The sequence below is a fragment of the Thalassophryne amazonica genome, chromosome 11, assembly GCF_902500255.1.
Source record: "Thalassophryne amazonica chromosome 11, fThaAma1.1, whole genome shotgun sequence".
NCBI classification, from domain to species: Eukaryota; Metazoa; Chordata; class Actinopteri; order Batrachoidiformes; family Batrachoididae; genus Thalassophryne; species Thalassophryne amazonica.
The window spans coordinates 22,173,592-22,197,963 of NC_047113.1; the positions used below are offsets into that span (position 1 = coordinate 22,173,592).

Genomic DNA, 24,372 nt, shown 5'->3' on the forward strand with positions numbered 1-24,372 from the left:
ACATTACTCAGGAAGTGGTAAACTATATGCCTAATGAATAAACAGTGATGTATTTTCACCTGTAGTTGGCTTGTTAATGATGACTAGCTGCTAAAATGGTAACAGAACAATTTAAATCTCAGTGATGACGTGATGAAGATGCCACTCTGTTTAGTCCAAAGACAAACAAATCTCAGCAAGAATATTAGCATCAACAAATAAATGGATAGAGCACACAGTGATTTATTTACTATGATGTAACAGTTGAATTAAATAAGGTTTTATCTCAGTATATAATACAGTGTTAATGTACATATATAACTACTGAAAAGTTACTCTATGAAAACATTTCAGCCCATTGAGCTACTGGAAAATATGCATATATTTGTATGAAACTTGGATTAGTTACTATGCTTCATAAAAGGAACAAAATGAGGGTATGGGACCTGGAAAATGTTGAAATGATTATTTTTTTGGCCATTACAGTCAGTGGTACCCCGTTTTGAAGTTTCCAACTCTCTTATTTATATGAAAAAAAAATAAGATAGTTTAGTGTTGTGTTTCTTGTTCCACTGTAATGACAATTCATGGTCATGAATCCTGATTGTTCTTATGTAAGTCGCACTGGAGCATAAGTTGCAGGAACTCTCAAGCTTGTAAAAAAAAAAAAAAAAACAACTTATACTACAGAAAATATGGTACATTTATTCATTGTGAATCATTTCTTGAAAACTGACAGACAATCAACAATGATGTGGTTGTGGAGGGCAGAAATATTTCTTGTTGTAGCTGTCATAAGTAATCAAGAAAAAGGCGGGCTGATCAGCAGAGGTGAAGGTCTGGATTTTCTGATTGCTCTTCTTTGGACTGAGACAAATTTGCAGTAGGATATTACATGCACGGCTGAATAAAATTTCAGCTTTACCTTTGACTCCATATTTAAATGAGATTATGTTGTGGCTCTATAAATTTCAAGTCAATACAACTAAATTTTTGGAGGGAATGTTCATCTGTAACTTCACTGAATAATATCTGTTTTGCTGCTTATGAACATTCAGCCAGCTATCTCAACATGAATGAAAAACGTGTCACGCCATCACTCACTGCTGTCAGAAATGCTGCGCCTTATTCTCAAAGTTATCAAGCACAACAGATTTAAAAATACTTTACCAAATATTGTGTTACGGCAGCTCACCTTCCCAATCCACCAAAAAAAAAGAGACATCCAGTACATCTTGAAGTGCCTTTTCCAACTCTGCTGAAGCAATAATCCCCCGAAGAAAAACCCAGGAGAACACTGCCACTGTTTCAGTTGAAACACTAAAAACTGAGTCACACTGTGTTTGATTATATCTTCAGCACCAATACATTATGATGCAAACAAGGAGAAGAATCCAGGTCAAATCCTATCGCATATTTCTCCGTTTGCTCTTCTTACTCCCCAAATCTTTGCACTGTATCGCAGCTGCATCCATGTATTACAAACGATAACAGTCCTCTCTTTTTCTTCCCTCTCAATCCCATGCCCGTATATAGAGGGGGTTCAGGGGGTTCAATTGACCCCCCCCCGCCCCGAGAATTCTACTGATTTTTTTCTGATCTGGTTATCAACGTTATGTATTTTCTTTTCATTGATAATAAGCAACAAGCACTAACTGTTACACAGCTATTATCACACACCCTCAAGTTTCAATTTCCTCTGCCAGAGTAATCCCTTAAGTGATGAAAGGGGAAACTGCTAGATAAACCTTTCCCATGGGGGTTGAGAATTTTTGCTCCCTGGTCCCTATCCTCCTCTGATATCAAACAGATTAGTAGGCTTGTAAATACCCATGTAGACACACAATTACACTTGTCTGGTTTGTAAAAACATGTTTGTATGTATAAGCTGAGAAATAAAGGGAGCTTCTCCTTCCTGTTGCAAATACTGTAAAGGTGCAAATATTCGCGTGGGATTTATTATGCGAATTTCACGAGTTAAACAAGGTTGCCAAATTAAATACTGCTATTTTAATACATAACGTACATATACAAGGTCTGTGAGAAAAGTATCCAACCTTTTTATTTTATGCAAAACATATATGGATTTGATTCATATGTTTTTACGTCAGCCAAGCTTGAACCTTCGTGCGCATGCGTGAGTTTTTTTCACGCCTGTCGGTTGCGTCATTCGCCTGTGGGCAGGCTTTGAGTGAGCACTGGTCCACCCCTCTTGTCGTTTTTTCATTGTGAGGAAATGGCGGAATGATTTGGGCTTTGTTCCATCTGAATTTTTTCAGAAACTGTTAGAGACAGGCAGCTGGAAACCATTTGGAAAATTCACATGGCTTTCGGTGAAAATTTTATGGGCTTCACAGAGATTAAGGAGTGTTACTACTGCTTTAAGGACGGCCCACAATGGCGCACGGCGCGCCGCGCTCCGAGCCGCGATCGACAGGCTGAAACGACCATTTCATTTCTAAACAGATGGCTGTATGGATCCGGGACCATCGTGTGCAATTTCTCTGGTTATCACAAGAGCTGGACATCAGCCATTTTCTGGCAGATTTCACTTTTAACAAGAGATTTCATCATGGAAAGCCGTGCGGAGGCTTCGCGCGTCGTGACGGAGCCGCTGATGGAGCGAGACAAAGAACGCCTCCGTTTTGGAGTGTCAGAGGACAAGTTGGGACATGCCTATCTCAGCTTTCAGTGGCTTACCAGTCGAGTGAGTATAAGAGAAATTGTGATGGAACAAAGCCCAAATCATTCCGCCATTTCCTCGCAATGAAAAAACAACAAGAGGGGTGGACCAGTGCTCACTCAAAGCCTGCCCACAGGCGAATGATGCAACCAACAGGCGTGAAAAAACTCACGCATGCGCACGAAGGTTCAAGCTTGGCTGACGTAAAAACATATGAATCAAATCCATATATTTTTTGCATAAAATAAAAAGGTCGGATACTTTTCTCACAGACCTCGTACGTACATATTCATAATGTAAACGTGAATATTAATACAGCTAAATACAAGGTCTGTTAGAAAACTATCCGACCTTTTTATTTTTTGCAAAAACTATATGGATTTGAATCATGTGCGCTTGCATCAGCCAAGCTTGAACCTTCGTGCGCATGCGTGACTTTTTTCACGCCTGTCGGTTGCGTCATTCACAACCGACAGGCAGGTATAAAGTTTGCATTAATGTTATCTTGGTTCTTCCTGGGTGGTTCTTATGGCAACTGATCCAATCCCAAGCAAGGACTATTTGTATATAAAAATGTATTTCCTAAAATTATACATTTTGGGTTTCAAATGAAATTTATGTAGCTTTTTACCCCTCGAAATCCTCAAAAAGCTTCTGCTTCGGGGGGCCTCGCCCCCGAGCCCCCCACAAGGGCGTTGCCCCTCGACCCCACCGGGGGCCCTGTGGCCCACTGGACCCCCAAATCAAGGATTTGAACCCCCCCTTTCACATTCCTATATACAGCCCTGAATCCTATTACCTTTTCTCCATCAACTTTTCCAAGTTGATTTCCAGGTTATTCTTTCTGCGTGGTGTTTGGTGGCTTTGCTATTTTTTCTCCTTGTTTTCTGCCTCCTATCAGCCATCATACATTATGACTTCAACAGTGAAACCATCTTACTGACATAACCAGATGTAAAGGCCCTGTCACACCTTGACGATTTAGCCAGCTTTTGCCAATCATATTAAAAAACACTGGCATAAGTCCAATAAGTTAAGGGTAAGTTTTTTATAAGTTAAGAGCATGTTGAAACATGCTGAAGTTTGCTGATGTATGTCTTAATAAGCTGAGCTCCTCAAAAATTTTTGGGCATGCTGAAAATTTTCAACTCATACGTCCCGCACATGCTGGACATAAGTTGTAGTTAAGTTATGTGATTGTTGGCACACTTTTTTTGTAATTTACTCATAAGTCTAAATCCGTCCATTAATGCTGTCCACTGATTGGCTGAAACCTACGGTCCTTATGCAGAACCACTGTTTCATTCACACACGGAGAAAATCTGATCTGTTCATTTCAGTCCAATTCACCATCACAGATGGACATGAATCCACATAAAGCTCCTGATTTTTGAAAATGATGTCTGAAAATACTTTACTGGCATGGCTGGAAATGTAGCATTTTAAAGCAAGTCCCTCAGTGTTATTTTTTTTTTTTGCTTCAGGTGCGTTTCTCATGCCAGTGTCGTGCTCTGAACACACAAAGCACTGTGATGATTTAAAGTTTAAAGCGCCTTCACTGTGGTGTGATCATCAGATGATCTGATTGATCGATAAGGGTGATCACACCTGATTAATGCGCTGTTTAAACATTTATCGCACTGTTGTGGTCGGTGATCGACAGATAACAAAGCACTTCATTCACATCACACCTGATCGCAGTCGACTGGCGCTTTAAAAGTTTAAATCATCACAGCATTTTATTATTCAGGTCTGTGATGACCTGATCAGGTCTGATCAGTGGATCGAATCAGAAATCAACAGTGCTTTGAACATTTAAAGAGAAAATCAAAAAATAAAATAATGTTAAATTACTCTGTTTCTGACCCGCACCACACCGAGCAGTACCGACCCGAACAACTGGGTGGAAACACGGCTGTTGGCATACGCCGGATAATCGTCAATGTGTGACAGCTGCATTAATTTATTAGACATACGCCAGCATGTGCCAGGGTTTTTAATACGGTCAGCATACATAGGCGAAATCGTCAAGGTGTGACAGGGCCATAAGAGAACAATTCTGAATGAGGGACAAATAGGCTGCGCAAACAATATATTTCCTTTTAATAACTTGTTGAACAGTTGAAGGACCAGGTTCTGCTTCATGCTGTCGCTCCTCATTTAATTTTGATGAATAAGTGATGAGATGTTGTTGTTGCTGGCAGTGGTGCTGTATTGTTTTGCAGACAAGAGACAAAAGATTGAATCTCTTATCCATGCTCTGGTGATGAACAGTTTGTCTGCACTTAATTAATCAGGCAGTGATCATTACATTTGTCTGGGTGAGCGGCTTCATGAGATGTTGTTTATGAACCTCACAGTGAGTCAGAAAATGGAGTCAGGCCAAGCTAATAAGAACTGAACTGTTCACAGAATGATAGCTTTATCCTCTTTATCCTAGTATTTATCCTCTTAATGTCACATCTCACAGAGAACTGATACCATTGACTAACAGTGAGTGCATTAAGACATAAATTACGCATCTATGAGCTCGTTTATGTGCACGTTAGTGATGCTGCACTGCAAACACCAAGAAGGCTAAGCATGAGCGCCCCTCTGGCTTTACACAGTACTTTCCATTAAATCACGACATGTGTCCAACTGGCATGAGGTCAACAGTGGCAAGACTGGCAGGGATATAATTTTCTCCAGACAGGTAAAGGTTCACACATGGACATAAGAGTGTAAACACTCCTTCACAGTTGTCACTAAATTGACAGGGGTGAGCTATGAAACATTACTGGCAGGTCAAACAAAGTTTGCAGTTCTGAGATTAATGCATCTTGACATGCAATCTTATCAGTGGAGACCTGGTGGCATAAATTTCTTGTAAGGGTGGCACCGGTGGGAAGTCAAACTTTGAATGTAGCAAACGTAGCCCTCATGTGCTAAACCCACACTAAACAGTGCTAAAAGATGAATGCCACTTCATTACATTGACAAAATTATCTTGAAAGCAAGAAAAAAAAATCTCAAATTAAGGCAAACATTAGTGTTCACACCTTGGAAGTCATGAACACAACATTTTTGAAGGAATTTGATGCAGTATGAATACATACTGTAAATGTTTGAACAATTTGAGTCAAATAAAATATGGCACCAGATTTTGAGTCATGTTTTATCCAAGATTTTCTGGAGTGCTTCCATCAGCAGACGTCATTGACATACTCAGATCTTGTGTTTTCATTTCCTCCTGTGGTACAACAGACTGTATCAGGCACACGATTAAGACGCAGCATACAGTTCTACATAATTTTTAATCTAAAATGCATCTGCATATTTAACTGAACAGTAGATAGTAAATTTCACTGGTATGATTTCTCTCATTTGTGGTGTAACGGATTATAATTGATCCATGAGCAACACCTACTGATGGATTTTCACAAGTGAACCGCTGATTAATTGCAAAGGTTATCTAACAGGGTGAAATACAGATTCAACGTCACAATGTTTTTGTTGTTATTTATTTATTATTTATTTGTTATTATCTATCGTCCACCTGGTCGTTACTGTGAGTTTCTCTGTGAATTTTCAGACCTTTTGTCTGACTTAGTGCTTAGCTCAGATAAGATAATTATAGTGGGCGATTTTAACATCCACACAGATGCTGAGAATGACAGCCTCAACACTGCATTTAATCTATTATTAGACTCTATTGGCTTTGCTCAAAAAGTAAATGAGTCCACCCACCACTTTAATCATATCTTAGATCTTGTTCTGACTTATGGTATGGAAATAGAAGACTTAACAGTATTCCCTGAAAACTCCCTTCTGTCTGATCATTTTTTAATAACATTTACATTTACCCTGATGGACTACCCAGCAGTGGGGAATAAGTTTCATTACACTAGAAGTCTTTCAGAAAGCGCTGTAACTAGGTTTAAGGATATGATTCCTTCTTTATGTTCTCTAATGTCATATACCAACACAGAGCAGAGTAGCTACCTAAACTCTGTAAGGGAGTTAGAGTATCTCGTCAATAGTTTTACATCCTCTTTGAAGATAACTTTGGATGCTGTAGCTCCTCTGAAAAAGAGAGCTTTAAATCAGAAGTGTCTGACTCCGTGGTATAACTCACAAACTCGTAGCTTAAAGCAGATAACCCGTAAGTTGGAGAGGAAATGGCGTCTCACTAATTTAGAAGATCTTCACTTAGCCTGGAAAAAGAGTTTGTTGCTCTATAAAAAAAGCCCTCCGTAAAGCTAGGACATCTTTCTACTCATCACTAATTGAAGAAAATAAGAATAACCCCAGGTTTCTTTTCAGCACTGTAGCCAGGCTGACAAAGAGTCAGAGCTCTATTGAGCTGAGTATTCCATTAACTTTAACTAGTAATGACTTCATGACTTTCTTTGCTAACAAAATTTTGACTATTAGAGAAAAAATTACTCATAACCATCCCAAAGATGTATCGTTATCTTTGGCTGCTTTCAGTGATGCCGGTATTTGGTTAGACTCTTTCTCTCCGATTGTTCTGTCTGAGTTATTTTCATTAGTTACTTCATCCAAACCATCAACATGTTTATTAGACTCCATTCCTGCCAGGCTGCTCAAGGAAGTCCTACCATTATTTAATGCTTCAATTTTAAATATGATCAATCTATCTTTGTTAGTTGGTTATGTACCACAGGCCTTTAAGGTAGCAGTAATTAAACCATTGCTTAAAAAGCCATCACTTGACCCACCTATCTTGGCTAATTATAGGCCAATCTCCAACCTTCCTTTTCTCTCAAAGATTCTTGAGAGGGTAGTTGTAAAACAGCTAACTGATCACCTGCAGAGGAATGGTCTATTTGAAGAGTTTCAGTCAGGTTTTAGAATTCATCATAGTACAGAAACAGCATTAGTGAAGGTTACAAATGATCTTCTTATGGCTTCGGACAGTGGACTTATCTCTGTGCTTGTTCTGTTGGACCTCAGTGCTGCTTTTGATACTGTTGACCATAAAATTTTATTACAGAGATTAGAGCATGTCATAGGTATTAAAGGCACTGCGCTGCGGTGGTTTGAATCATATTTGTCTAATAGATTACAGTTTGTTCATGTAAATGGGGAATCTTCTTCACAGACTAAAGTTAATTATGGAGTTCCACAGGGTTCTGTGCTAGGACCAATTTTATTCACTTTATACATGCTTCCCTTAGGCAGTATTATTAGACGGTATTGCTTAAATTTTCATTGTTACGCAGATGATACCCAGCTTTATCTATCCATGAAGCCAGAGGATACACACCAATTAGCTAAACTGCAGGATTGTCTTACAGACATAAAGACATGGATGACCTCTAATTTCCTGCTTTTAAACTCAGATAAAACTGAAGTTATTGTACTTGGCCCCACAAATCTTAGAAGCATGGTGTCTAACCAGATCGTTACTCTGGATGGCATTTCCCTGATCTCTAGTAATACTGTGAGAAATCTTGGAGTCATTTTTGATCAGGATATGTCATTCAAAGCGCATATTAAACAAATATGTAGGACTGCCTTTTTGCATTTACGCAATATCTCTAAAATCAGAAAGGTCTTGTCTCAGAGTGATGCTGAAAAACTAATTCATGCATTTATTTCCTCTAGGCTGGACTATTGTAATTCATTATTATCAGGTTGTCCTAAAAGTTCCCTAAAAAGCCTTCAGTTGGTTCAGAATGCTGCAGCTAGAGTACTGACGGGGACTAGCAGGAGAGAGCATATCTCACCCGTGTTGGCCTCTCTTCATTGGCTTCCTGTTAATTCTAGAATAGAATTTAAAATTCTTCTTCTTACTTATAAGGTTTTGAATAATCAGGTCCCATCTTATCTTAGGGACCTCGTAGTACCATATTACCCCATTAGAGCGCTTCGCTCTCAGACTGCGGGCTTACTTGTAGTTCCTAGGGTTTGTAAGAGTAGAATGGGAGGCAGAGCCTTCAGCTTTCAGGCTCCTCTCCTGTGGAACCAGCTCCCAATTCAGATCAGGGAGACAGATACCCTCTCTACTTTTAAGATTAGGCTTAAAACTTTCCTTTTCGCTAAGGCTTATAGTTAGGGCTGGATCGGGTGACCCTGGACCATCCCTTGGTTATGCTGCTTTAGACGTAGATTGTGGGGGGGTTCCCATGATGCACTGTTTCTTTCTCTTTTTGCTCCGTATGCATCACTCTGCATTTAATCATTAGTGATCGATCTCTGCCCCCCTTCACGGCATGTCTTTTTCCTGGTTTTTTCCCTCAGCCCCAACCAGTCTCAGCAGAAGACTGCCCCTCCCTGAGCCTGGTTCTGCTGGAGGTTTCTTCCTGTTAAAAGGGAGATTTTCCTTCCCACTGTGGCCAAGTGCTTGCTCATAGGGGGTCGTTTTGACCGTTGGGGTTTTTCATAATTATTGTATGGCCTTGCCTTACAATATGGAGCGCCTTGGGGCAACTGTTTGTTGTGATTTGGCGCTATATAAGAAAAAAGTTGATTGATTGATTGATTGATTGATTGTTTTTAAAATAATATCTGCGTGAACCTCAAGGCAGAGTTCAAGTGAAATCAAGTGTGAGCAGAGAAAAAGCATTTGTGCATCCACGTGAACAGAGCAAATAAAAAGCAGAGTGCCTGGTGCCTTTTGCATTGCTCAAATCTGACTGTGAGGCTTCAATTTCAATTTAATTCAGTTTATTCAATTTATATCGTGCCAACTCACAACATTGTCTCAAGGCGCCTCACATAAAACCAATTTAAAAACAGACTAAAAAGAATTAAAAGATTAAAAGGCACAATTTAAAAGACATGATTAAATAAAGGAAATAAAAGGCAAGTAGCACAATAAAAATAGCAAAAACATAAAATGCTAATCATAAGCATGGGAAAACAAATATGTCTTGAGCCGAGACTTAAAAATGTCCACAGAATCAGACTGCCTCACTGACACAGGGAGACTGTTCCACAGAGCAGGGGCCCAGTAAGAAAAGACTCTTTGACCCGCTGACTTTTTCTTTACCGTAGGAACACAAAGCAGTCCCGCATCCTGCAAATGCAGAGCCCGGGCCGGAACGTAGGGCTTCACCAAGTCGGCCAGGTAGCAAGGCGCCAATTCATGAACAATTTTGTAGGTTAGCAGTTAAACCTTAAAGTGTGCTCTCACAGAGACAGGAAGCCAATGAAGAGATGCCAGAATGGGGGTAATATGGTCAAACATTCTGTTTCATGTCAAAAGTCTGGCAGCAGCATTCTGAACCAGCTGGAGACCCCTAATGGTGGACTGCGGTAACCCTGAAAAAAGGACATTACAATAGTCCAATCTAGAAGAAACAAAAACATGAATCAAGGTCTCAGTATCAGCCATAGACAGGATGGGGTGAATCTTTGCTATATTTCGCAGATGGAAGAAAGCTGTCCTTGTAATGTCTCTAATATGGCGATCAAAGGACAACGTAGGATCAAAAAGTACCCCAAGGTTCCTCACTTTGTCCATATGTCCTTTTCATTCCGCCATTTCCAGACAATGAAAATCCGACGAGGGGGCAGGACCACTCCTTCCACAAGGCGTGCTCACAGGCGAATGACGTCACCGACAGGCGTGGAAAAACTCACTTATGCGCACGAGGGTTCAAGCATGTCTGACGTAAAAACATATGAATGAAATCCATATAGTTTTTGAAAAAAATAAAAAGGTACGATACTTTATGGACAGACCTCGTATGCTATGACAGACCTCGTATGCTATGAAAATAAAGTTTCCTGACCTTTGATCACATCTAATATAATTCTGAAAAGGAACTTCTAAGAAGTGACCTTGAAAATTATTTCAGAGGTAAAACTTTGTGGAATTGGAAACCAGTGTTGGTGGAGATTTGTGCTCTACGAACACGGTGCTCTAGTTGTAATTTGTGATGAAATAATACATTTTACTGAAATGGGCATTCCAATAAATGTAATATCAGCCATGTTCATGCATTGGTCCACCTCCTCTTCAGGCACGGAACTCCCTGGGCACTCCGACACGCAAATACAGCAATCACTTAAACATGGACTTGCCTCAATATGTCTTTCTATCGAACAAAGGGATGAGTCTATGTTAGTCTGGAGCTTCAGGTGTTTGTCCTTGCAGGTAAACACTGCATCTCTTCCCTCCTCTACGTAAAAAAAAAGCTTTTGTTTTTGCAGAACACACACCACTTTAACCCGCATCCTTCATCATTTTCTTCCGTCCTGTTTTCCACTTTTTGGTCAGCAATTCTTGTCATCATCCTCTACTCTTTGGTCGTAGATGCCAGCCAACATATGCACTTTACTGCCAACAACGGGCTGAGCAGCACGTAAACAATTCACGTAAACTGATTGTCCAAACTGACTCAACCAGTGGAATTTCGAGGATACATGGCCAAATGACTGATATTATCTGCGATTTCCTATTTGAGGTTTTGTAAGTGCTTGCCTCTGTCTAACTACAGTTGTATGTAAAAGTCTGGGCACCCTGACGTTTTCCATGATTTTCCTTTATAATGATGATGTTCTTTTCTAAAAATTTTAAAAAGCTTCTTTGTGGACTATTTTTCCTGCTGGACAGTTTGATGCACAAACCAAAATCCAGGGAAGCGTTTGGAGGATAAATAACTGAAGTGGCCAAATAGAACTTTACTTTGTCACTACCACCCAGTATAACCAATCATGTTCCTGAATCCATATCAAGCCTGTGGCTGCTGATGCAATAGTTCTTCAGAAGGGCATTAAGCAAGGAAACCTCAACAGTAGTGAAATAACACACACATTCAAGCAGAACAGCCTCTCTTTTGCTTCCTGTTATCAAATAAACAAATGTACACAAAGAAATGCGGCCTACCTCAACCTGCTGACAAATCTGAATGAGCTTGGCCATTTGGTTTTCCAGTTCACTGTTCCGCTTCACCAGGTTGGTTAGGTTGTTCTCCAGTGTTTGCTGTTTAGAAGGGAGGAAGGAGCAAAGAAGAGGAGCGATAAAGGAAACAAACAGATAAGATGGAACATTATTACTACATGTAGCACACAGTGCACAAACACAGGCTACATTCAGCAACAACTCGTATCCAACTGTAAAAAAAGAGATGCAAATGTTTCCACAAATTATTTTATATTTTTCTTGTACATTAGACGAGTTATAAACCTCTATCACAAATGACTGCCAGCCTGAAAAGTCATTATACCTTTTAATGAGTACATAACAGCACATTCTTCAAAACAAAATGAATGTATTCAAAACACTCAACCATTAACTACAAGTGTAGCCTTAAAGTGATAGAAATTGTGCAGTGTTTGACCATAAACACTTGATGTTGGCCTACTTTTGGTTAGTTTGAGATGGAGTAGTTCAGTTCAAAGGTTCGACAGCACGAGTTGTGGTCATCTTAAAGCAGAATGGATGCAACATGAGATGCTTTATAATAGCTAACACAGTGTAGTTAATCATCACGTTTGGATAAGCATGTTCAACAGTTGATTATTTTTGGACAAAGACCCAGCAACCAAAAATCAACAGTCACTTTAATTGAAACAAAAAGAATGTATTTGCCATGTGCATTTGACACTGTGTTAATAACTATGGATTCCTCCTAAAAAGGCCAAAATTAATGATTGTTTTCATGCCTTTATGATGAATTAATTAGTTATTTATTTCATATGTATAACTATTTTATGACAGAATAAAAAAAGTAAAATAAAAAACAGCTTGCCATAATTTCCCAGTACTGAATATGTCTACAAATACATTTTTGATCCAAAGTCAAAATCAGATTAGCTCACATTTAGCCAGGTTATCTATTTAAATTAGCTGGTTTAGAACTTTTTAAATCACCTTTAACATCATAAAAGTATTTTCAAATCAATAGCAGTTTGTATTCATTTGTATTATCGACAACCAAATGAAATCCAGTACAGGGCATATTTTCCCATTTTTTTTAAGAGTGCTTTCAACCAGTAAAATGAATGAATGAGTATATGAATGTATGAATAAAGAAGCAACAAATATGTTTGAAGAGTTCTGAAACCAGTTTCAACGTTTTTGTCGAACTGTAACAAGTCAAAAACAATATATCTCAAATAAATCAGAAATGTAAACAAATGTGAAGATGAACAAAGTTAAACCAGTTACACTTCATAAATGCCTTGAATAATTAATTTGTGAAACACAATGGGCCAAAACCATCATCTGTGGTTGTGGCAAAGATTTCTCTCTCTCTCTCATGAACACACACACACACACACACACACACACACACACACACACACACACACACACACACACACACACACACACACACACACACACACACACACACACACACACACACACACACACACCAATTTTCAAAACAGGTGACTACGTTTGTTCAATCAGCCAATCTATTAATGATCTGGTTCAGTAAAACATGTACCATCCAATATGTGGTGAAAGTGAGACTTAAGATGAAATATCAGTTACAAAGTCACCTAAATATCTTGAATTAGCATCCATCCATCCATTTTCTAAACCTACTTATTCCAAGTAAGGGTCCATGAGAGGCTGGAGCCCATCGCAGCAGTCATGCGGCGTGAGATGGGGTACAACTTGGACAGGATGCCAGTCTATTGCAGGGCTCCTGAATTAGCATATAAAACTAAATTATATAGTGTTGATGATAACATCACCTCCAATTTTTAAGTCTACAATGAAATATAATTATTTTAATATAAACAAAGTTTTTTCATCAAATGTTAGCACTTATTTACTACTGTATATCTGATTTCATGACGTAATGTATAACAACAACCATAATCCTGGAGAAATTTAATCATCAAATCAAACTCTATCCTGCGGCTGTCAGATGCAAAATAAAAGACACACACACACACGCACGCACACACATGCATGCACGCGCGCGCGCGCGCGCACACACACACACACACACACACACACACACACACACCAATAAAATCATCTGAACACAAATGTGGCGACAAAAGGATGAAAGTAAAAACGGCAATAAATAGAACTCCTGTTCAAAAGAAGGAAATCAACAATGGTGGTGGTGGATGTAAAAATATGAGCAACCACAGCTGGAAAGAAAACAGCAAGCCAAAGCAGCAGACAAGCAGCAGGTGTTTGAGGTACTGCTACTCATGCAAGTGAAAGAGAGAAGGGTAGGACAGGCACCCGGGAACTGCTGACTGTCACTGTGTCCATTAAGTCCTATTTTCTAATAATTTCTCTGGCTGTCACTCAGCCTGGTTTAGTCCATCTGCCTGATGTCTGTTCGACTTTGTGCCCTTTTAGTTTATCTCTTATCCTCTTACCTATGACGCCTCCTTACTCATTCAGGTGTCTGTCTCTAAGCGTCCTAGCGGGGTGGCGGAGGGGAAGAGGGTGGGGATTGTTAAAAGGCAGCCAGGAAACTCACCGCAGCGCTTGTCTTTGAAGCCTCCAATACTGCATCTGACACTCTGCCCGGGCTCACCTGATAAGCCTATGAATACACACACAAACAAGCCTTACTGGACTGATCGCACGAGTCCCACCTAACACACAGCGACTGGAGATAAAAAAAGAAACACACCAAAACCAGCCTTCTTTTCTACACTGACAATGTTACATTATTTAAAAACATTCAGTTGTGCTGCAGGTGTGTTTGTGTGAATGGGGACAGATGGGCCCTTAATTAGCAAATTGGAGACAGAGATGATTAAGGCATTAGATTAATACACCTCCGCCTCCCATGGCGCTGCGGCGAGACAAACTCATCTGTCCTTCATGTGTGCATGTTACTGCGTGTGTCTATTGTATGTGCATGAAATTCAATCTGTGTAACTGCAGTCAACATGTCCCACCAAGTGCAGATGAAAACCTTTGAGCATGTGTCATCAGATGAATTATATTACATAAATGCACAGATCCCAGCATTTATATATATATATATATATAGTAATTTAGGCAGGTATGTTTGGACTTCCAGGGACAGAGAGATGACATGTTTGTGATTATGGTGCAGAAACTGTATTACGTCAACATTAATGAATACTATTTGCATACACAACAGAGCTATGGAAACCACTGGTAACTGCAAGCAGAGAGGCGGAGAGGTGCACTTCTCTACCTGTTTGATCGTGCCATCACAGAGCCCCTATAGTGACATGCCGAAGCGTGACTGCTTATTTATTCAATGTTGGTGGAGAAATTCCTGGGATTACTGCAGCCCAACCCTCGTAAAACTTTATTACATTTTGAAGCAGTGGCTTGCAAGTAAAATTAGTTAGCATGAATGAATTCTGTGCAACAAGGCTGGTGCCTTTGTGTAGAAAACAGCAATACACATATTTCAGGGTAGCAGATGGAAAAGTCAATTATTTTCTTTTCTTGTGCTTTATGTGGTTGTCACTCTGAAGATGTGATTGAAAAATAAACCAAAAGGTGTTACTTTGGTTTCTGAAGGGACCTGAACACAGGCTGTGCAGAAAATCAGAAATGAAAAATGGGAAGTTTTCCCGGTCACTGAGTTGTGATTTAACAGCCGCATATGAGTACCAGTGCTAAACCTTTGTGTGTGCTAAATGGATTGTTTGAGTGCCCACATTGTTCTGTGTGTGCAGATGGAGTTCTGGCTGGATGGAGTTCGTGTGTGTGTGTGTGTGTGTGTGTGTGTGTGTGGTGGTGGTGGTGGTGGTGGGGGGGGGAGGGGGGTGCCAAACCAACTGTCAGCAAGAAACTCATTAATGGCCTACTCACACGGCACTTAATGAAGGGCAATGAAGCCCTAACGAAACAAGAAACCTGGACTTTCGCTGACTTTCGTTGGCATCATTTAACCTTCACTCAACTTCATTCCTGCAGCAGTCGCTTCATCAAGATTTTTAAACAGTTGAAAATTTTGAATGAAGGGCAACGAAAACCTCAATTCGTCCATATTTCGTTTTGCTGTCGTTCTTGATGTTTTTATCGTTTGCTTAGTTTTTGTAATGTTAGCATTTAGTTTGACTTCGTTCGACCAGCTGAATGTTTTCACACAGTGCAGAAGCCGTTTCTGAGGGCTGCTGCTGCCGCTGTGTTCATGTATCATCGGAAATTACAGGACAAACTCAGCCTGTTTGCTTGGATTTTTTTTTTTTTCTGGGTGGGGGGTCAGCTTGAATGGGCTCAGGCACCTTATATAGGTAGATAATTAAAATGATTATATAAAGAGCTGTTCAGGAAAGCAGAATTCATCTTGTGGATCAGTGGCAGCTGATGGAAATAACCGCACATGGGGAGTCAATGCTTGCTCAATCGTTATATATTCAATCATCTTTACACTTATATTTATTCTCCCTTTTGACAGTTTTCTGTCATAAATCAATATATATATGGCTTAGTAACGTAATACAGTGATACAGCATTGACCACTTCACACCAGTTTTTTTTTTTTTTTAATTGGAGCAAGATGGAGCATGCAGCATGTCATCAGACAATGAGGATTCTGATGATGAAAGAGATGATTCCTCTTTTGTCCTGGACGAGGAACCAGAGCAGGTGGACCCACCGACATGCGCACAGATATCCACAGTGTCTGTTTGCAGGTCCTCCAGGACTCAGGCGCTATGAGCTCCATCCCAGCACCGAGTCCTGGTATTCAGAGATGCAGACAAACACTGCTCCAGCTGTAGCTCCAGGCGCATTTTGTTTAAAGTGTCAAGATCAACGTTAGCTTTGGTTTCGTTTAGTTCCTCTTTCATCCCTTTTGCGCTCTTGATTCGCAGGCTATTTGGTGATAAAGCTCTTTCGTCCACCTTTTCTCAACGAATTGTGACTTTTTTGCTTTTTCCCTTCATTCAGGAATCGTCGTGTGCCATGTGACTGGGCTACAAAGTGCACAACAGACATCAAAAAAGGTCAGAAAGAGTTGAAGAGACTTGTGGAGCAGAGAAGAAGAAAGTTCTTTCAGTTTCTCTCTTTTTGCTTGGGTTCACCACTGCAGTTCTGATATGGACCTGCATGTTGATTTACCACAAGTGTTATTGCTTGATGGAATGATGCAACTCCACATTACATGGAGAATGGGCACAAGTGGTCTGGAAGTGGGAATCTTCTGTTTCATCACTTGGCCACCAGAGAAAGAACAGAGAAAGGCAAAGAACTAACATAAAGAAAATAATGGCATGGACGAGAGAGAGAGAGAGAGAGAGAGAGAGAGAGAGAGAGAGAGAGAGAGAGAGAGAGAGAGAGAGAGAGAGAGAGAGCGAGAGAGAGCAAAGAGGGTTGATGTCGAGACGATGGATGATGGTAGAAATCAAAGTTAACTAAAACCAGCACAAAGCTTTCACAAAGTGACAAAGGTGACTCAGTCACTGTAAATTAAAAAAAGCTACTCGTGGCCAAGTATCATCCGCCGGAAACAACACCTCCTTGATGTTAAATGACAAATTTTTGTCTCTCCCCATCAACTGTGTCCCAATGACTAGGGGTGGGCTATACTGTGTCAGTAACTATACATGGGTAGAATTTCTCCCCACAGTAGCAACTTGTGGTGTCATGACATACAAAAATACACATCAGTTGATATCTTTTCATTTGCACCACATGTGGGCACCTCATTCAGAACAATAGTGGAAGACAGAGTTCAATGCATGAGAGGACAAAAGCTAAGCCAACCATATAATGAACAATAGAATGTCATTCTGTCATATCATAATCACATCAAGGTGATGAAGAGTGAGAGAAAAAATATACTGAAAAGAGGCCACAAATCTCAAACGCTACTTTATACACATACTAAAATGCAAGTTATGTGGACAAAATGATAAACTAGTTTCTACATTTCATTAGTTCATGGACTGTGCCAAATTCAATTCTCACACTGTGTGCAAAATTGACATAGAATGAGATGTTTTCATTGTGCACTCATATGATTATAATAACAAACAAAAATAAATGTATTGAGAACAGAATAGATTTTGTTTACCCGGAGACATGCATGCATACAGAGAAATTAATGTCTTGGCCATAGCATGTCAAGCACTAAATTCTTTGTCTCTATTTTTTTACTCTCAGTGGTCCAGCTCTGGGGCTGTGCTGTGGACATCTTCATGTGTACTTTGAAAATTTGGTCCTTAAAAGGTTGGCAACTTCTTTTCTTTTTTCACCTGCTCCCACTGAAAATCTTGACCAGCAGAAGCATCCACCTCCACCTTACAAATTCTTGATGGAAGTCTGGAATACTCTGGCCATGGGACGGAGCACTGAATGGTAGCACTTCCATATCACCATTTATATCGTTATTTCCAAAATTAACACAAAATAGCAACAGATAGTTTTAAATTAATACTGCCCATCGCTACCAAGAATATGTGCCAAGTTTTATTTTGATACATCACACCATTGTTGTGGCTGTGGTGGTGGATTGAAAAAAAAAGAAGAACTGAATAGATTTGAGAAAAAATTATACAAACACACACACACACACACACACACACACACACACACACACACACACACACACACACACACACACACACACACACACACACACACACACACACACACACACACACAAACAAACATAGAACCCCAATTCCAATGAAGTTGGGACATTGTGAAAAATGTAAATAAAAACAGAATACAATGATCTGCAAATCCTCTTCTACCTATATTCAATTGAATACACCACAAAGACAAGATATTTACTGTTCAAACTCATAGAAGTTTTTGATTTTGTGCAAATATTGCTCATTTGTAATGGATGCCTGCAGCACATTTCAAAAAAGTTCGGACAGCGGCAACGAAAGACTGGGAAAGTTGATGAATGCTCTAAGAACACCTGTTTGGAACATTCCACAGGTGAACAGGTTAATTGGAAACAGGTGAGTGTCATGACTGGTTATAAAAGGACCATCCCCAAAAGGGTCAGCCATTCACAAGCAAAGATGGGGCGAGGATCACCAATCTGTGAACAACTGTGTGAAAAAATACTCCAACAGTTTAAGAACAATGTTTCTCAACGTTCAATTGCAAGGAATTTGGGGATTCCATCATCTACAGTCCATAATATAATCAGAAGATTCAGAGAATCTGGAGAACTTTCTACACGTAAGCAGCAAGGCCGAAAACCAACATTGAATGCCCGTGACCTTCAATCCCTCAGACAGCACTGCATTAAAACTGACATCACTGTGTAAAGGATCTTACTGCATGGGCTCAGGAACACTTCAGAAAACCATTGTCAGTTAAAAAAGTTTGTCGCTACATCTACAAGTGCAAGTTAAAACTCTACCATGCAAACATCCAGAAACGCTGCCACCTTCTCTGGGCCTGAGCTCATTTGAAATGGACAGATGCAAAGTGGAAAATTGTGCTGTGGTCTGATGAGTCCTCATTTCAAATTGTTTTTGGAAATCAGGGACATCGTGTCCTCTGAAAGAAAGAGGAAAAAGAACATCCAGATTGTCACCAGCGTAAAGTTCAAAAGCCAGCATATCTGATAGTATGGGAGTGTGTTAGTGCCCATGGCATGGGTAGCTTACACATCTGTGTGAAAAAATACTCCAACAGTTTAAGAACAATGTTTCTCAATGTTCAATTCTAAGGAATTTGGGGAGTCCATCATCTGTAAGGTACATCCAGGTTTTGGAGCAACACATGACGCTATCTAAGCAACATCTTTTTCAGGGACGTCCCTGCTTATTTCAGCAAGACAATGCCAAGCTATATTCTGCACGTGTTACAACAGTGTGGCTTTGTAGTAAAAGAGTGCGGGTACTAGACTGGCCTGCCTGCAGTCCAGACCTGTCACCCATTGAAAATGTGTGGTGCATTATGAAGTGCAAAATACAACATTGGAGACCCCGGACTGTTGAACAACTGAAGTCGTACATCAAGCAAGAATGGGAAAGAATTCCACCTGCAAAGCTTCAACAATTAGTGTCCTCAGTTCCCAAATGCTTATTGAGTGTTGTTAGAAGGAAAGGTGATGTAACATACCATATATAACATGTATATATAATATATATAACACCACTGTCCCAGCTTTTTTGAAATGTCTTGCAGGCATCCATTTCAAAATGAGCAAATATTTGCACAAAAACAATAAAGTTTATCAGTTTGAACATTAAATATCTTGTCTTTGTGGTGTATTCAATTGAATGTAGGTTGAAGAGGATTTGCAAATCATTGTGTTCTGTTTTTGTTTACATTTTACACAACGTCCCAACTTCATTGGAACTGGGATTGTATATGAATTTAGACTTTTTCATAAAACCCCCAAAAGTCTGGTCTGGCAGAAATTGACATTATATGATGCACTGAAGTTAGCATGGACCAAGGAGTACAGGGGCACCTGATATAAAAAAAATATTAGGCATACATTTTAAAGTTGTAAACACACCTCTAAATCTGAAGCACTGGTGGTGTTCAAGTGGAATTTCACATTGTTTTTTTTCCATACAGGTTATAGGGTTGATATGGGAAGTGATGGATGCAGACATGTTCACATGGATGGAGCACTTTTGCATGTCACCTGCCTTGGGCCAAGCAAAGAATAAAAAAGTGGGCACTGGAAAATGATCAGAGAACAATCAAACATCATCACTGATGGTTTCCGTTACAGATCAGTCTTATTTGAAGTCAAAAATGGTTGTTCGTAAGGAAGGTTCAGACAAGAACGGTAGGACAGAGGGATGGGAACAAGAAAGAGAAGGCAACATCAAACAGGAAGGTAAGAGAAGGAAAAACATGCAGCTCATCAGGTAGTCAAGCAGCTTACTGGGGCAGGCAGTATTAGCATACGGTAATATCATTCACCCTTTCATCCAACCTTGGATTTGCCATGTCATGAAAGTGAGTGAGAGAAATAGACGGGGTTGATGGGATGGAAATAGGAATAGGTCCCATGCTACCCCCCCTCACCACTGGTCTTGCTCCTACTTCAAAGTAGCTCAAGGCAGGCCAGCTTCCTAATTCCAGCAGCTGTGTCTGCAGGCTTTTCTGCTTTGTTAAGTATCTTTCCAGTGTTCACAGCCATTCTCTGTCTTTAAAGACATCCTTTTTCATCTAATCTCACTTATGTAGTCACACTCTACCCATCCATCTCATTGCTTCAGTCCTTATTCTGTCCATTTTGTCACAGTTACAACTACAGTTGCTGACAACCCATCATTTTGGGTTAGATCACCGCCCCCTCGCCCCACCGTATGCACTCACTGTGTTGAGTAGCTCTCATGCCACATTTTGTTAAAGATGATCCCATTTCTATTTGAAACACGAAGGACAAATCTTGCTTTTACGGTTTCACCTGTTCACAGCTTAGGCCTATGTTTTTACATGCATGACGTCAACCTGCGTGAAGCTGGCTTACCCTGTCATTCAAAATATATACAATATTACTATAGAGATCAGTTTGGAGAGATCTGGACGTGGATATGGGGTTGGGGGGGGGGGGGGTGAGTGACATCAAGGGTCAGAAAATGTATTTTTGAATCACTCAAATGCTTTAAGAGCACAAATGAAAATTTTTACAGCACAAAACAGCACAAATGTACAACAGTGTTATTTTAATATTTTGAAAGGGGGGGGGGGGGGGTAGCTTCATGCAGGTAGGGTATCTGTATATATTTAGGCCTGTATGTATAATTTTGACTGCGTGGACTACAGAAGATCCAAAGTAAATTCCAAGGTGTGCACCCAATTCTTGTTGTTTTTTTTAAGTCATTAATGATGTATGCTGTACAATCACTCAACCCTGGCAAAAGAAAAAAACATCATTAAAAGCCTGAAATTCCTGTGCTATTCATGCCTAAGATGAGAGTATGCAAACATATGACCACAGCTGTATAATGCACAGGTGTATCCTCCTTCTTGTTCTACTTGTTTTCATATTTAAATAGTTGAGGTAATTAACAGTTGTATGACATCAATAACTGTCAATCCCTAATTGAAATGTCTATTTGTACAATGCAAAATTGTTTCCAACTCATGTTGCAAGTTCAGGGACAAGGCCAGAGTGAATATGTTCATGGCAACAACACAGAACTGTATTCAGACCTCATATGAATGAGTCCAGAGAGACCTGAGGTTATGTTTCATGGATGCACTTAAAAGCTGCATCACATATTTTCAACTTATTCTTTCTCTTTCTACTGAGACTCGTGTGTTGCTCCAGTAGCCGCAAGAAATCTCATAATTGCAAACAGGATAAAACACACCTTTTGAAATTTCACACCTCGCGTGGGAAAAGACACACTTCTAGAGGCTGCTGCCAAACTCAGAAAAGCATAACAAAATAATAAATCAACAAGTTAGAAATGTCAATGGTTGTTAGTCACCACAAGCAAGAATATGAAATAAAAGGTTGTTACTTTGTCAGTTAGAATGATTTGTTCCAGTAGTTTTGTTCACCTCAAAACACGGATGGTCTGACACTAAAGGTGTTGTTTCATGTTTCTTAAGACACATAGATGTACACATTAGGAAATGATCATCTTTTGATATGAAAGTGAAAAGTAGTTTAGAGTGAAAACAAATGAATTTGCCCGGCTGCTCAAACACTTTCAGAGGAGTCGTATGTTACCCAGTAACTGAATTTCTGGGTCATTACAATGATGTAACAACAAAAATGCAGCACTACACACTATCCTGATGATAAGAATCAAACTGCAAAGATTTTTCTTCTTATTAATTGTGGAGAGCAAGCAAAAGAATGGAACAGGCTCAATTTACAACAAGGCTTTCATATAGTGGATGTATCAGGAACACAAGTCTTCTGGGAGATCAGGTTTTTTTGTTTTTGTTTTTTTTTAGATTAATATTCCACAGGGCAGAACTCCTGAGACCAAAGAATTGTAGTAGGGTTTAACAAATGAAGAGTCACGCTTGTCTAGTAAGCATTTGGCTTTGGCCACTTTAATGGGACCAATGGGAATGTTAAATGGGTTTTAAAAAAACTAATTTCACCCAAATGTTCTGGCTTTCTCTGTTGTACCCAAACCACACACACACACACACACACACACACAATACAAATTCTACGTCTTAGAAGCAGAACAAAGAATTCGGAAAAAGAGGATTGAACAGCAGCAAAGCACATTCGTCCGTAGGTGTGTATAAGACTCTTTATAACCCATGGGCCTGTCTGTGCTTTGCACCATACCTAATTACATATTTGGGGTGTGAACAGAATAACCTCAGACGATGGAAGAAAAGAAAGGCCAGAAAGAATCAGAGTAAAAGAACAATTCAAATTCAAGTCGGCAAAGAAATGGATTGTGCATTAAACTACATCCAGTCATTTCCCAACCTTCTAAAGGCATTTATTAAACAATTTTATATCAGAGTTCAGGCTAAAGACGGAGTGATGTTTGAATGGAAAGTGCTGGAAATGTAATACTGTTGATTCAGGAGGTCTTCACTGAGATAAAGTGGATTTAGTATTAATCAGTGATATAGTTGAATGGGTTGAAAAGATCTTTCAGTTTCATTTCAGTCGGCCTACAGCAACATCACACCAGACTCAAAGGGGTGACCCTCTGCCTGGGCCATGCTACCGACACAATTTACAAAACAATTCACAAAATGTCTATACAGGAAATGTTGCCGTGCGAAGAACAGGAGGGTTATCAAAAAGCAAATGTTGCCTTTTGCTAGCTAACATTATTTAAACTGCAGCTTAAGGCAAAAGTTAAGACCTAGCTAATGTTAATATTTAAATTGCAAATTAAGGTAAACGTGAAGACCTAGCTAACATGGGTAGTTAAACTGTAATTAAAGGCAAAAGTTAAGAACTAGCTAATGTTCGTATTTAAACTGCAACTGAAGGCAAACTTCAGAACTAGCTAACGTTAGTAGTTAAACTGAAGTTGTTGCAAAAGTTAAGAACTAGCTAACATTACAATTTAACTGCAACTAATGGCAAAAGATAAGATCTAGCTAATGTTAGTAGTTAAACTGTAATGAGCTAACATTAGCATGCATCCATAGATGCTTGGCTAATCTAATTCAGAACCTTTGAAGGCAAAGCCAGTAAAGCATATCAAACAAGATGAATGGAAACAACACCATTCTTTGTCTATGTCAATGTCTACCTCTATATGATGATGTCTTTACATAATGATGTCACTTATTAACTTTTATCAGCAAATGGAGGTGGTCATTGATGCTTCCTCTGAGAATAACCTGTCAAGACTGCTTGTAGCAGGAAGAGAGCTGCACCACAGGTCACAGCCGTTCATCACTATTTGTTTCAAATAAAGTTGTACATCCATCCAATTCAAATGGCTCCTCTGTGCCAGTGTGTCAGATCTCTGCTCCTGGATATCCCAGCTGGAGGACACAGTGTACCTCGTCCATGTCTTTGTTGATAACAGGCATTTTTCCACACTGATTACAGGCCAGCAATGGTAGGGCAGTGGTAAAGTTTCTGTCTGGTAATCAGAGCTTACGGGTTCGAATCCCGTGAGTAACATTTTTTTAACCAGGATTATTTAACCACGGGGTTCTGTATTGCATCCCCTTTTATCCATCCATTCATCCATCCATCCATCCATTTTCTTCCGCTTTATCCGCAGTCGGGTCACGGGGGCAGCAGCTCAAGCAAAGGCGCCCAGACCTCCCGATCCACACACACCTCCCCCAGCTTCTCTGGGGGAACCCCAAGGCGTTCCCAAGCCAGCCGAGAGACGTGGTCCTTCCAGCATGTCCAGGGTCTTCCCCAGGGCCTCCTGCCGATGGGACATGCCCGGAA

At 39.9% G+C, this 24,372-nt stretch overlaps 1 protein-coding gene across 1 annotated transcript in view; it reads right to left on the reverse strand.

Annotated features, from left to right (window-relative positions):
* Nucleotides 1-24,372, reverse strand: part of mid2 (midline 2) — a 267,813-nt gene that overhangs the window by 167,945 nt on the left and 75,496 nt on the right. The window contains exon 2 of the mRNA XM_034181881.1: nt 11,505-11,600. Within this exon, the coding sequence (XP_034037772.1) occupies nt 11,505-11,600 (96 nt within the window). The remainder of the gene's footprint in view (nt 1-11,504; nt 11,601-24,372) is intronic.